Source organism: Rhinoderma darwinii, chromosome 11, assembly GCF_050947455.1.
Source record: "Rhinoderma darwinii isolate aRhiDar2 chromosome 11, aRhiDar2.hap1, whole genome shotgun sequence".
In the NCBI taxonomy this organism is placed as follows: Eukaryota; Metazoa; Chordata; class Amphibia; order Anura; family Rhinodermatidae; genus Rhinoderma; species Rhinoderma darwinii.
This window is the reverse complement of record NC_134697.1, coordinates 31,060,487-31,072,895: the sequence shown is the minus strand read 5'-3', so window position 1 is coordinate 31,072,895 and position 12,409 is coordinate 31,060,487. Positions and strand designations below refer to the sequence as shown.

The following is a 12,409-nucleotide window of genomic DNA, read 5'->3' as shown; positions in this document are numbered from 1 at the left end:
GTGCAGATAACCAAACCAAAGGGATCCTTACACATTCAAGGTATAATATATGCTCACCTATTTGGGTTCTACTACTTCAGGCACAACTCTGATGTAAGCAGAAGGTAGAAGAACGCGTCAGCTGCAGCCAAGTCCCTGCCAGTAGCCACAGGGATACCGTGATACAACAGCAGAATTTTGAGATAAAAAGAGGAACTTTAAAGCGGCGCTGCTGACATAATTGAGTTCCAAATAATGATGTCAAAGATATATGATCAATTTATTAAAGGCTACGCGTTTCAATGCTGAACTAGCATCTTCATCAAGCCAATAGGTTAAACACAAAACAGAAGACACATTTATATAAAAGCAATTATGCAAATTAACCCAAAAGACCCGCTAAAGAAAGGTCAGAGAGAATGCTCTGACGTCAAAATGATGCAAAGAGCCTGTATACATATGAAAGTAATCATACCCATGCAAACACAAAATGTAAAAACAGTAGGATGAATTGGTGTAAAAAGGGAGAGGCAGTAGCTTAAAATTAGGTATTAGTTAAAAATTACTAATATGTTGCAAAAAAAGAGGTATGTTAGTCTAATTCAGATGTAGCGGCAATACAGTCATATGGCTGGAGAACGGACAGCGCAACTGATCAGGGAGGTGAGAACAACCCTGACATGGTGGATGATAAGCCTGCGTAAACTTTCAGCCGCTTAATTAATTAGCGATACAGACCCAGATACCAACTATTGACTTCAATGTGCGCGTAGGTGCGTGAAAACGCACCAATATAGGACATGCAGTGAGTTTCATGCAGCGGACTCCCGCTGCATGAAAACTCCTGCATGTGTGAACGGCCCCATTGAAATCAATGGGTCCGTGTACTGTGCGTGATTTCCATGCACAGCACATGGACGAGATTCACGTTCGTGTGAGTGGGCCCTAACTGTAACGAGCCGTGCACCTGTGTCCATCACATGATCATGGACAGAATCTTATCCACCGGAAGTAAACAACGAATGTTCCTACTGAATAACAGCACACAGAGATTTTTAAAAGTGTGAGGAATTATTATAGAATATATTGGAAAATTGTATAACTTTTAATTATACAAACAATAACATTATTTGCGGACACTGGACAACTAGTTTAAACATTGAACTCAATAATGACACAGTATGCAGCAAGCTCCCATTCTCCCTCTAGTGGCAGCTGCAGGAAGTCAGAATGTTTTAACTCTACGTCTATATGCGATAGGGTTCCAGACTAAAACAATAAAACATTTGGACGGAATGACGACCATTTTAGGCACTATCATGATTTTTTACAAAAACATACTGAAAAAAATTGTAGTGTGGACGAGCGCTTAATTGGAATGAACTTGCTTTTTCTGGGGGGTGGGGGGTATGTGTGCAATTTTGGTGCATGTTATTTTTCTTTTGCCATAGATGTTAAACAGAGGAAAAGCAAATAGGAAAAGGAAAAATATCTCATCTTTTTAGGATTGACTCCTTGGCTATAAAAAAGGCATGGAAAAATGCAACAAAAAATACTACACACTAGTGTGAAAAGGGCATAATGCATATTTAATTTTTTTTTACGGTAAGAAACTGTGATTCAGCACCTCCTCTAAATAAAAAAAAAATGCTAAAAGAACATGTAACATGTAGCATCTAAAATCTGCATTTTCAGTCTACTAAAAGAAAATGAAAACATTAAGAAAGCGACAACCCCTCTATAAACTCTTCCTATAAAAAAAAAATAAAAAACATTTTTTTTACTCCACAATTTTACTTATTTTTATCTACAAGTTCATCCACAAAAAATTAAATATATTTTTAATGTTTTAGGAAAAAAATATATGTACAATTCATATAAACAATTTGAGGTATGCAGTCTCTTAACATTTACAAAAACATATATATATAAATTACATATATTATATACAATAGAAACAGCAGTAAACGTCTTGGCTACATCATCATTTTAGAAGTAGAAGTACACTTTGTACAAAAAAAAAATTATGTTTTTTTGGAAATTGATTTATAAAAAAGAAATACAAAACTTATCACGGAAGGCATAGATAAGTTTTGCAGCATGTTCCAGGGCATGCTGGGCTATATAGTTTCCCAGCACTAAGAAACCCATAGCATGCCCCCAACCTGACTATCAGTTAGTATATACCTGGCTACATGATTGTAGTTGTTTTTTTTTTTTTACTGGAGACTAACCAGGGTCTATACTACTTCTATTTCTCTAAGGCCTATGTGAGTGGTAGGCACTAAGCGTGCGTGCGTGTGTGTGTGTGTGTGTGTGTGTGTGTGTGTGCGTGCGTGCGTGCGTGCGTGCGTGCGTGCACGTGTGCGTGCGTGGCGATATGGTGCCACCATATGAAATTGGAGGCATAGGAAGGTATATTAGTGCTCTATACTATTTTATGGATGCCATATTAGAGCTCTGTACACCCTTGGGGCTCTAATATGTATGCTGTAGGCCTAAACCTGTAGGCACTTGATGTATATTTACAGATCAAATATAATACAATACAAATTTTAAGTTAAAGGCACAATCTGTCAAGGGATAGTGTCCATAACATGATAAATGAGTATATACACTGCTGCTAAGGCACTGTCTATGGCATACACCCTTGTTCTTGGTAAGACTTGGGCCTACAGAGTCCAGCTTCTGTTAAAGTGCAAGCTGAATATATTATAAGGTCCCTCCTTATGGGACATGTATCAGTGGGGACACTTGTAGAACCCTTTATCTCCTTCAATATCCACCTCTTCGTCAGAATCATCTGAGATGTCAGTGTCCATATTCTCCTGGGAATTCGGGGAAGGGGAACATTGAGACCCGTCCAGAGAAGAGTCTTTATTTTTCTGCTCAAGACTTAAACCGTTTTCTTGACCCTCCTCACAGTCGTTTTCTAGACTTTCGGTTTCTTCTTTCTTATTTCCCTGGGGGTTCTCCTAAAATAGAAATGTCAGTTAGTATTTTAATAAACAGCGACTTCCACTAGCTGAAACCATACAAGTCCTCCAACAGCAGTGTTATGATAGTAGAGCATTCATCTTCAGACAAGTAACTAATATTATTAGAATTATTCATCACATTGTACAACTGTCTGAAAATCATAGTCATATAAGCGCTAAAGCATATAGCTGCAGCAAAGATATATGAGAGCAGTTTGGAAACACAATGTAACTATGCTACACAGAGCTATCTCACCATAGAAATTAATACTTCATTTTCTTATCACATAGGTCATCACATACAGTGAAAGTCATTGTCGATTAGAGGGTGACACAAGGAACATTTTTGCATCAGAGTAAAACAAAAGTAATTATATATACATATATATATATATATATATATATATATATATACAATTTTCAAAACTTTATAAAAGTCCTCTATGATCTGCAAACATTTCTCCTTTTCATCACTTTTGTGATCATTAGCTTTTATGTATCATTTGAAAGTAAATGTTTAGTCTATAGTTGCAACAATGTAGTCACATTAGCCCAGTGTGCTGTTCTAGTTCATTGAAGAAGGAAGGGAGGGGGATAGGGAGTAAGAAAATACAGGAGTGATAGGCTAACAGGGTATGTTTTAGACCACGTTCAGACCGCTGCAAATGTTGGTGTAGATTCGGGGCAATTACGCAACGAATCTGCACCAGCATTGCAGATATCACAGCGGACTTGCAACAGATTTTCGTTTTCGCATTGCAAAGGCTGAAATCCGCAGTGAAATTCCGCTTCTTCTCTGCAAGATAATGTGCATGCTGCAGAGGGGAAATTCTGCACCGCAGCCTAATTTCCGCACAGTTATTTTCTGCAACGTCTGAACTAAGTTTCCTAAAAATGTATAGAAACAAATGTAAAAAAACATCTGCTGCAGAGTTCCACTGTGGACTGTCCGTAGCGGAATTCAACAGCAATTCTGCCACGTCTGAATGTGGCCTTACACCATCTTGAAAGATGTATTCTATTTCTTGGACTATTAGTCTATAGTCACACACAGCCGATTTGTTGCAGACATTTTTGCAACTGAAAAAATATGCCTCAGATATGTGAATAAGATTTGTAGAGATCTCATGCACATGCTGCAGAGAGAAACTACATTCAGATGGGACAGATGTTTTAGTTACAGAAAATCTGCCGTGTGTGAACTTAGATGCAAGTTTGTATAACAGAAAAGAAGATTCCTGCCATCTTATTCAGACTATTCGTACTTTTCCCAGTTAGTAAGTCTTAGGGCTCATGTATACCGCCATATTACTAAGGCGTGTGATCTATAAAGTCTGCTATGAATCCATGTTATACCTGCATGTGCCGCTGCTTTTATACAGTTTTTCTATTTTTCATAAATTTTGTATAAAGAGAGAGAAAAAATTCTGGCATGTTAGGCCTTGTTCACATCTGTATTGGAGGCTCTATAAGGAGCCTCCGTCACAGATCAGCCAAGATTACCAGAGACAATAGCGCAGCATGCTGCGGTAAAATCACGGACACCCTGACAGAATGCCGATGGAACCCATTAAAGTCAATAGATTTCATCGGCCGCCACCGGTATCCATTGTGCAACGGAACCGTTGCTTCCATTATTCCCTTGTTCTGCTCCTCTGACGGAGCAGAAGACAGAACACACCCACGCAGGTGTGAACAGAGCCTTACAGAGGTATTCTTCCCATTCCATCATTGAGACTAGGGGGCCTTATACGGTCTATTATAGCACAACACAATTTGAATAATCCTCACATTAAGGCTGGATTCACACGAGCATGTTCGGTCCGTAAAGGACGGAACGTATTTCGGCCGCAAGTCCCAGACCGAACACACTGCGGGGAGCCGGGCTTCTAGCATCATAGTTATGTACGACGCTAGGAGTCCCTGCCTCTCTGTGGAACTACTGTCCCGTACTGAAAACATGATTACAGTATGGAACAGTTGTCTCGCAGCGAGGCAGGGACTCCTAGCGTCATACATAACTATGATGCTAGGAGCCCGGCTCCCTGCAGTGTGTTCGGTCCGGGACTTGCGGCCGAAATACGTTCCGTCCTTTACGGACCGAACATGCTCGTGTGAATCCAGCCTAAGTGTATGTTCACACAGTTTATTTTCAGGGGCATTTCAGAGTGTAAGGCCCTGTTCACAGAGTGTGTATTTGACACGCATTTTTGCGTATTTTGCAAGCCGAAATACGAGTTAAAAAGTGCTTAAATAAGGTTCCCATTGACATTAATTGGAAAGCATGGCATTAGTACATATATTGCGCTTTTTTTATGTAAGCGTATTTAAATTAGGCATCGCATTAAAAAAAGCATCCTGGAAAATTCCTGGCGAATAAAGCATGCTGAAAATACGTCAAATGTTCCCATAGTTGATGGAAGTCCTAATTACGTGCCAAAAAACTCACAAAAAGCACGCCGAAAACGCGCCAAAAAAGCCAAAATTGTAAAGAGCGCTGTACAAAAAACGCTAGCATATTTAACACGTTTACACGTTTTTTTTATAGCATCGTGTGAACATGCCCTAAAACGCTCATATTACCCTCCAAAATATACTTGAGCTACGCCTGCTGAATTCAAAACACATGTAAAAAGAAGTGGCATGTCACTTCTTGAGGCGTTTTTGGAGCTGATTTTCCATCACTACAAAAAGACGTTTCAAAACCACGCCTCAAAATACACTATAAAATGCATATAAAAAACATTTAAAAATCCACTTAAAAAAAATCCATAACGCTTTGAAAATCAGCTCCAAAAACAGCTGGATGTAGAGGCAGTGCTCTCTTGAAATCAGCCTCATATTTTTCTGCCTAAAACATATACTAGTAAATGAAGCAACTTCAGGCGTCTAGAGCATTCATGCAACAAGTAAAATCTGATTAGAGATCTATTCCTAGTTCTTTATTTAACTTTTTTTCTCTACATTTCTATTAATTCCTGCAGTAGGTGTTTTTTGCATCTGCGAGAGAGAGAGAGAGAGAGAGAGAGAGAGAGAGAGAGAGAGAGAGAGAGAGAGAGAGAGAGAGGAGATGATGATATGGATGGATGGGTGGGTGGATGGATGGATGGATGGATGGATGGGTGGGTGGATGGATGGATGGATAGATAGATAGATAGATAGATAGATAGATAGATAGATAGATAGATAGATAGATAGATAGATAGATAGATAGATAGATAGATAGATAGATAGATAGATAGATAGATAGATAGATAGATTAGATTGAGTTATAATTTTGTCTATTTTGGACACAAATATATTTGACATTAGATCCACAAGTTAATTTTCCCAGGTCTAGACAATTAATTAACACAGTCTATATACAATTTATATTCAGTGTTGCTAGTCAAAACAGTGATTCAGTGCAGCCCAGTGATTCAAAGATGATCTGTGCAGAGGGCTAATAGGATGACTGGCAGGTGGATTTACATAACAATTAGTGGCCAGTGTAATAGCTGTTGTAGGGGTATCATAGACTGGGCTATCTCTCTGCTCCTAATTACAGGCTTTTAACATTATGACTGCCTGAGTGCCCCCTGTATGTGCAGCAGGACAGGTATTTACCTTACTAATCAACCTGAAGAGTTTACACATCCACACAAATGACTTGGGCACACAACAGCTAAATGGCAGATGATCACATTAGAAGATAACTGCATTAAAATGACACTCTCCATAGAAACAATATTATTTACCTGCTTTAGACGCCTCCATTTGGCTCTTCTGTTCTGAAACCAGGTTTTCACCTGCAGAGGAGAAAGTTACATTGTGTCACTCACCACAGAAAAAGATTATTATTATTATTATTATTATTCATAGTTAATAATAATAGTAGTTGTATTAAAGTTGTTATTGCTATTATTATTGTTGCTGTTTTTAATAATAAATAACATGCTCTTTAGTTTTTCTAATTATTCATTTTAGTATTAGTAAGATGTCAAATTATTATCTGATAACTATTAATAATAGTAGTATTATATCTATCGTCATTATTATTTTCAGTTATTAGAATTGTTATTATTAATAGTAGTATTATATTATAGCTGTTGTTATTATTATTATTTTTTCCTTGTCATCAGTAATAGTGTTTCATAGTCATTATTATTTTAGTTATTAGTTTTGTTGTTATTAGTAGCAGTAGTAGTAGTATTATATCATAGTTGTTGTTATTATTAATTATTATTATTATTATTATTATTATTATTTCATAGTTACGAGTATATTATAGCTGCTGTTGTTGTTGTTATTATTATTATTATTATTTTATAGTTATTAGTATTGCATTATTATTAGTAATAGTAGCATATCAAAGTCATAATTATTTTTAATTCATAATTATTAGCAATATTAGTTTTAGTAATACTATAATATAATTGTCGTTATTATTATATCATAGTAGTAGAATTAATACTATTATTATAATATCATAGTTATCATTCCATACTATTATTATTCTAATCATTTCATAGTAATGATATTTTTATCTCAATTAATATTAATATTTTAAGTAGCAGTATTATGTCATGGTTAATATTATTTAATAGAAGTAGTAGTATTAGCAGTAGTACTTTTAATAGTATTATTTTTACTATCGTATCATATTATTATATCGTTATTATTTGTCACATAGTATGAATTATTGACAAATACAATTTATTTATATAAAAAGTAATTTGCTGTTTTATTATATTAATAGAAAATATAATAATAATAATAATAATAATAATAATAATAATAATAACAATAATTATTATGAATAATATTATTATTAATATTATTATTATTATTATTATTATTATTATTATTATAATACAATAATTTAACAAAATACCTTTGGATTGCCATAGTATAATACATAGGATTTGGAAAGAATTGATATGTATGGACACCTTTTTGCTGTACCCAGAAGATGCAGACACATAACAGGGAGGACTCACCTGTCTCTCACTGAGCTGCAGCATCTTGGCAAGTCGTTTTCTTTCTGGAGGAGACAAATATTTCTGTGTCTCAAACTTTTTCTCTAGCTCTATTGTCTGATCGTTTGAGAACCGCACTTGCCCCCCTTTCCTTTTGTGAAGTGGTCGCTGTATAAATGGGCTCCAAAGGAGAGGCTTACCTGCAAAATACAATACATATATATGTTTACTATAGGCAGATAGACAGGTATATCATCGGGAGATACAGGAGATAGATAGATAGATAGATAGATAGATAGATAGATAGATAGATAGATAGATAGATAGATAGATAGATAGATAGATAGATAGATAGATAGATAGATAGATAGATCAATGCTTTTATTGCAATTCTTACTTTTTTACCGTTCTAGTAGTGATTGATTCTGTATATAATATATAGTAAGATAATAACTTGCTCCCTATTTCATGACCACTAGATAGGGGGTCCCCTGCGGTTGTAGCTCTGCAGGTTGTGGCCTGTCATCTTTCTAGTACTTGCAGGGACAGTTGGGGAGCTGTGAGTCTCCTTGATGTTCTCTGTGGGTCACTTCTTGTCATGGGTATGGCCACATTTCCGTGCCTGTTTCCTCTTTGGTTGTATCTATGTATCAGCTCAGCCTTCCTCCTCATCTACAGTGATCTACAGTAACCAGATGTCTCTTCACTCGTTGCAAACCTTACATATGAGCATAGGAGTCTTGAGAACAGCCATGGATATGTTAGATTGTATTCATGTCACATTATAAACCGCAATTTCCTTCATCATTCCAGAACACATAATAACACCTACAGCTTGTGATTTGCGCACCAAGTGATGGCCAGCTGTATGCCAACTTGTCTGCACTATGTGGCACTGTTTTATAATGTGTTGCAATAATTAGTTAATTGCCTTCATTATGTGGCACTGTTCAGTATTGTGGTGCAATGCTCTGTATATAGGATAACCATTGCCTGCACTATCTGTCACTATTCAGTATTGTGGTGCAATGCTCTGTATATAGGATAACCATTGTCTGCAATATGTGTCAATGTTCAGTATTGTGGTGCAATGCTCTGTATATAGGATAACCATTGCCTGCATTATGTGTCACTGTTCAGTATTGTGGTGCAATGCTCTGTATATAGGATAACCATTGTCTGCAATATGTGTCAATGTTCAGTATTGTGGTGCAATGCTCTGTATATAGGATAACCATTGCCTGCATTATGTGTCACTGTTCAGTATTGTGGTGCAATACTCTGTATATAGGATAACCCTTGTCTGCATTACGTGGCACTGTTCAGTATTGTGGTGCAATTCTCTGTATATAGGATAACCCTTGTCTGCATTACGTGGCACTGTTCAGTATTGTGGTGCAATTCTCTGTATATAGGATAACCCTTGCCTGCATTATGTGTCACTGTTCTGTATTGTGGTGCAATGCTCTGTATATGAGATAACCTTTACCTGCACTATCTGTCACTGTTCAGTATTGTGGTGCAATGCTCTGTCTATAGATTTCTCTCAAAGTGGCTGCACTTTGTGGCTCTATTTAATGTTGTGGTGCAATGCTCTGTATATGAGAAAACCTTTGCCTGCACTATCTGTCACTGTTCAGTATTGTGGTGCAATGCTCTGTCTATAGATTTCTCTCAAAGCGGCTGCACTTTGTGGCTCTATTCAATATTGTGGTGCAATGCTCTGTAATCTACCCTTGGGCTGCCCTGTATGGCACTCAGATCTGTTGTGCAATACTCTGCTTGAGTCAGTAATGCTCTGCAAGAAAACAGCCCTTAGAAAAATAGGAAGCCGGTGGTTATTTTAGCCCTTGCAGAATCTCATCCCACACAGAGGAAATGAACAATATCAGAAAAACGGATCCTGGTTATCAGAGGCCGAGTGTTTCCTGAATGTGTCTGTATTGAGGATGTCGATAAAATAATCAACAGTGCGCACAATTCCGAGGAAGAGGCAGCAGGAAAACACTTAACAGCTCCCGGGCCAGATTTACTGCTATCAAGAGCTCAAGGCTTCCTGTATGGAGGGAAGGGGGCAGCCTGCACCCCTGTGACCACTGCCAGGCACTGCTTGTCCAGGCTCATCCCCAGTGACCACCCACAAACCATCATCATCCACTTCCCATGTCCAGTACTCTATCATCAACAATCACATCAATAGGAACTCATTGTCCTAGTCATGTTTGGTGGTAGACTGTGAGACTTCTTGGTGGCCTACATTCAAAAATCTGGCCACATCCAAATTATGTGGCCGAATCGTAAGCAAGTCGCCAAGCGACTTGTTCTACAATATTACTGATTGCATTGCAGTAAATGTCAAAACCTTGGCTCATTGCTGTTAAGTTTTAATGGATTTGGTGACCACTAGCCAAATTTTAAGCTGGTCTGGTAAATCTTTGTACTGGTGGAAAAGTGTGCCATTGATTTACGTCGAATGTTTTGTCATTATCTGTTTGTCGATAGATAGATAGATAGATAGATAGATAGATAGATAGATAGATAGATAGATAGATAGATAGATAGATAGATAGATAGATAGATAGATAGATAGATAGATAGATGATACCATCAGTTACTTGTAGCATGACAATTCTATACGGTATGTGTAAGTGAGTAAAGTCTGAAAATGTGCCCTCACCAGCAGACTGGTCATTAAAGGGACATACATTGCAAGATATCGGCATATACATAACGATAATCAATAATAACAGATAATGATCGTCTTTTAAAATTCCTCATTAATGTGTATGAGATCCTTAAGATCAGCCCCATATCTGATATTTTTCAATTATGAGACGCTGAACAGAAATAGTAGAAGATGCAAAGAAATTATAAAATAATAGGAACAACGTTTCTTATATGTGCAACAACTTCTCCGGATACAGAATCGGCAATATATGTAACGATGTATGTTACAAATCAGTAAAATCGGTGTGATTGTAATAATCAATAAACAATTAGTTAATTAATCCCTACAGTGTTATGTCCCAACCAATAACACCAACAGCGATCGATTGCAATACACAAAACTATTATCGGAATCGATTCTCCAACTGTCGGGTCTTAAAGGGGCCGCTGTTGTATGTAATGTTAAAAGTCTAAGACCTGCTACTGTTACTTTATGTGTATTTTTTTTTTCTCCCTTAAAGATTAGATCAGTTTTCTGTCTTTGATTCCCATGAAGCTCTGCGGTTACTTTGACTTCAAACTAAAGTTAAGAAAACCAGAAATCAAAACAGCCGCAAAAAGATTTCGATTCTTTCTTATTGCAGATATAAAATAACAAAGCTACAAGAGAGATACATCAAGAGGAAGAATAGTAACAGCAGCTGTTTGCAACATTGTATCATTCTGTGTTGTATATGAGATCAGCAGCTCACCATCAATGAAGATGGGCATGGCTAGATGGGCACAAAAGTAACTGTAATTTATAGCAAGAGCTGCCGATACCATCCACATAGGTGTATGTAAATGTATCTAAAAGGTCTCAGACGAGAGAAATAATAGTGATCATTGGGGCAGATACTTTTATAGACTTCCTGTCACTATCCCCATTGAAAAAGACTACACATTTCCTCTGCCTAGTGTGGCTGGTAACAGAGGATAATAGAGAACAATAAAAAGAACGTAACATTTAGTACATAAGATAGTATCAGTATTAGTGCATTTAACTTACCAAGAGAGTCGTGCCTGATCAGGGCATGGGTATATTCACTCATTGGTCTTGAGAAATGGTACAGAGGGTTTTGAAAGGTGCCAGTTCCATAAGACGCTGCCAGTGCTGCAGGGTGTGTAAAAGCTGGGTGGATCGGGGTGGGCTCGTAGACCGGTGTCCTATATGTTGTCACCAAGCTTGTGAATGAAGAATTAGGAGATGGCAGAGTTGGGGTGGGCATAGCTGGTGTCCCATTTCCAGCTGCATTCCTTCCAAGAATGTCATCAATGTAGAAAGGTGTAGGGTGAATAGGCTGCAGTGGGGTGGGTGCATATAAGGGCACACTGAGACCCATGCCAGAGGAGCTAGAGTGCTGCTGATACTGCATGACTTGGGGTCCTCACTGCTCCCCACTCCTGGTACTGAGGCTGCTGCAATGCTGTGCAATCCCCTGTGTGAGGTGTAATCCACAGATAATCTGTCTTCCCTTGATGCCAGCCTGGGTCTAAATGGCACAATCAGCGAGTGTCCTGCACAGTGACATGTACACTGCCCCACATGAACTCTCCATGGGTTTCTATTGGCAGTGGGCGGCTCCATTATAATGTCTCTACACTTCCTGCCCTGTCCCTTCCTCCTTCTCATTGGGGGAGAGAGGAAACTACGCCCAGCTAAGGCATACTCATGTTGTAAGTAAAGTCCATGGGGGGCCAATCAGAGACTGTTAATAATCTGTTACCAAATCTTACACTACAGACAAGATCAATGACTGCACTTCTGTCTCACCCTGTGCATACAAC

At 37.8% G+C, this 12,409-nt stretch overlaps 1 protein-coding gene across 1 annotated transcript; it reads right to left on the bottom strand.

Annotated features, from left to right (window-relative positions):
* Positions 1–1,783: 1,783 nt before the first annotated feature.
* On the bottom strand, positions 1,784–12,174 carry HHEX (hematopoietically expressed homeobox). The gene is made up of 4 exons (XM_075842400.1): positions 11,631–12,174; positions 7,937–8,115; positions 6,695–6,745; positions 1,784–2,954 (listed from the first exon to the last, which is right to left on the bottom strand). The coding sequence occupies exons 1-4, from the start codon at positions 11,995–11,997 to the stop codon at positions 2,721–2,723; spliced, it is 831 nt and encodes a 276-aa protein (XP_075698515.1). The 5' UTR covers positions 11,998–12,174; the 3' UTR covers positions 1,784–2,720.
* Between the last annotated feature and the right edge of the window lie 235 nt (positions 12,175–12,409).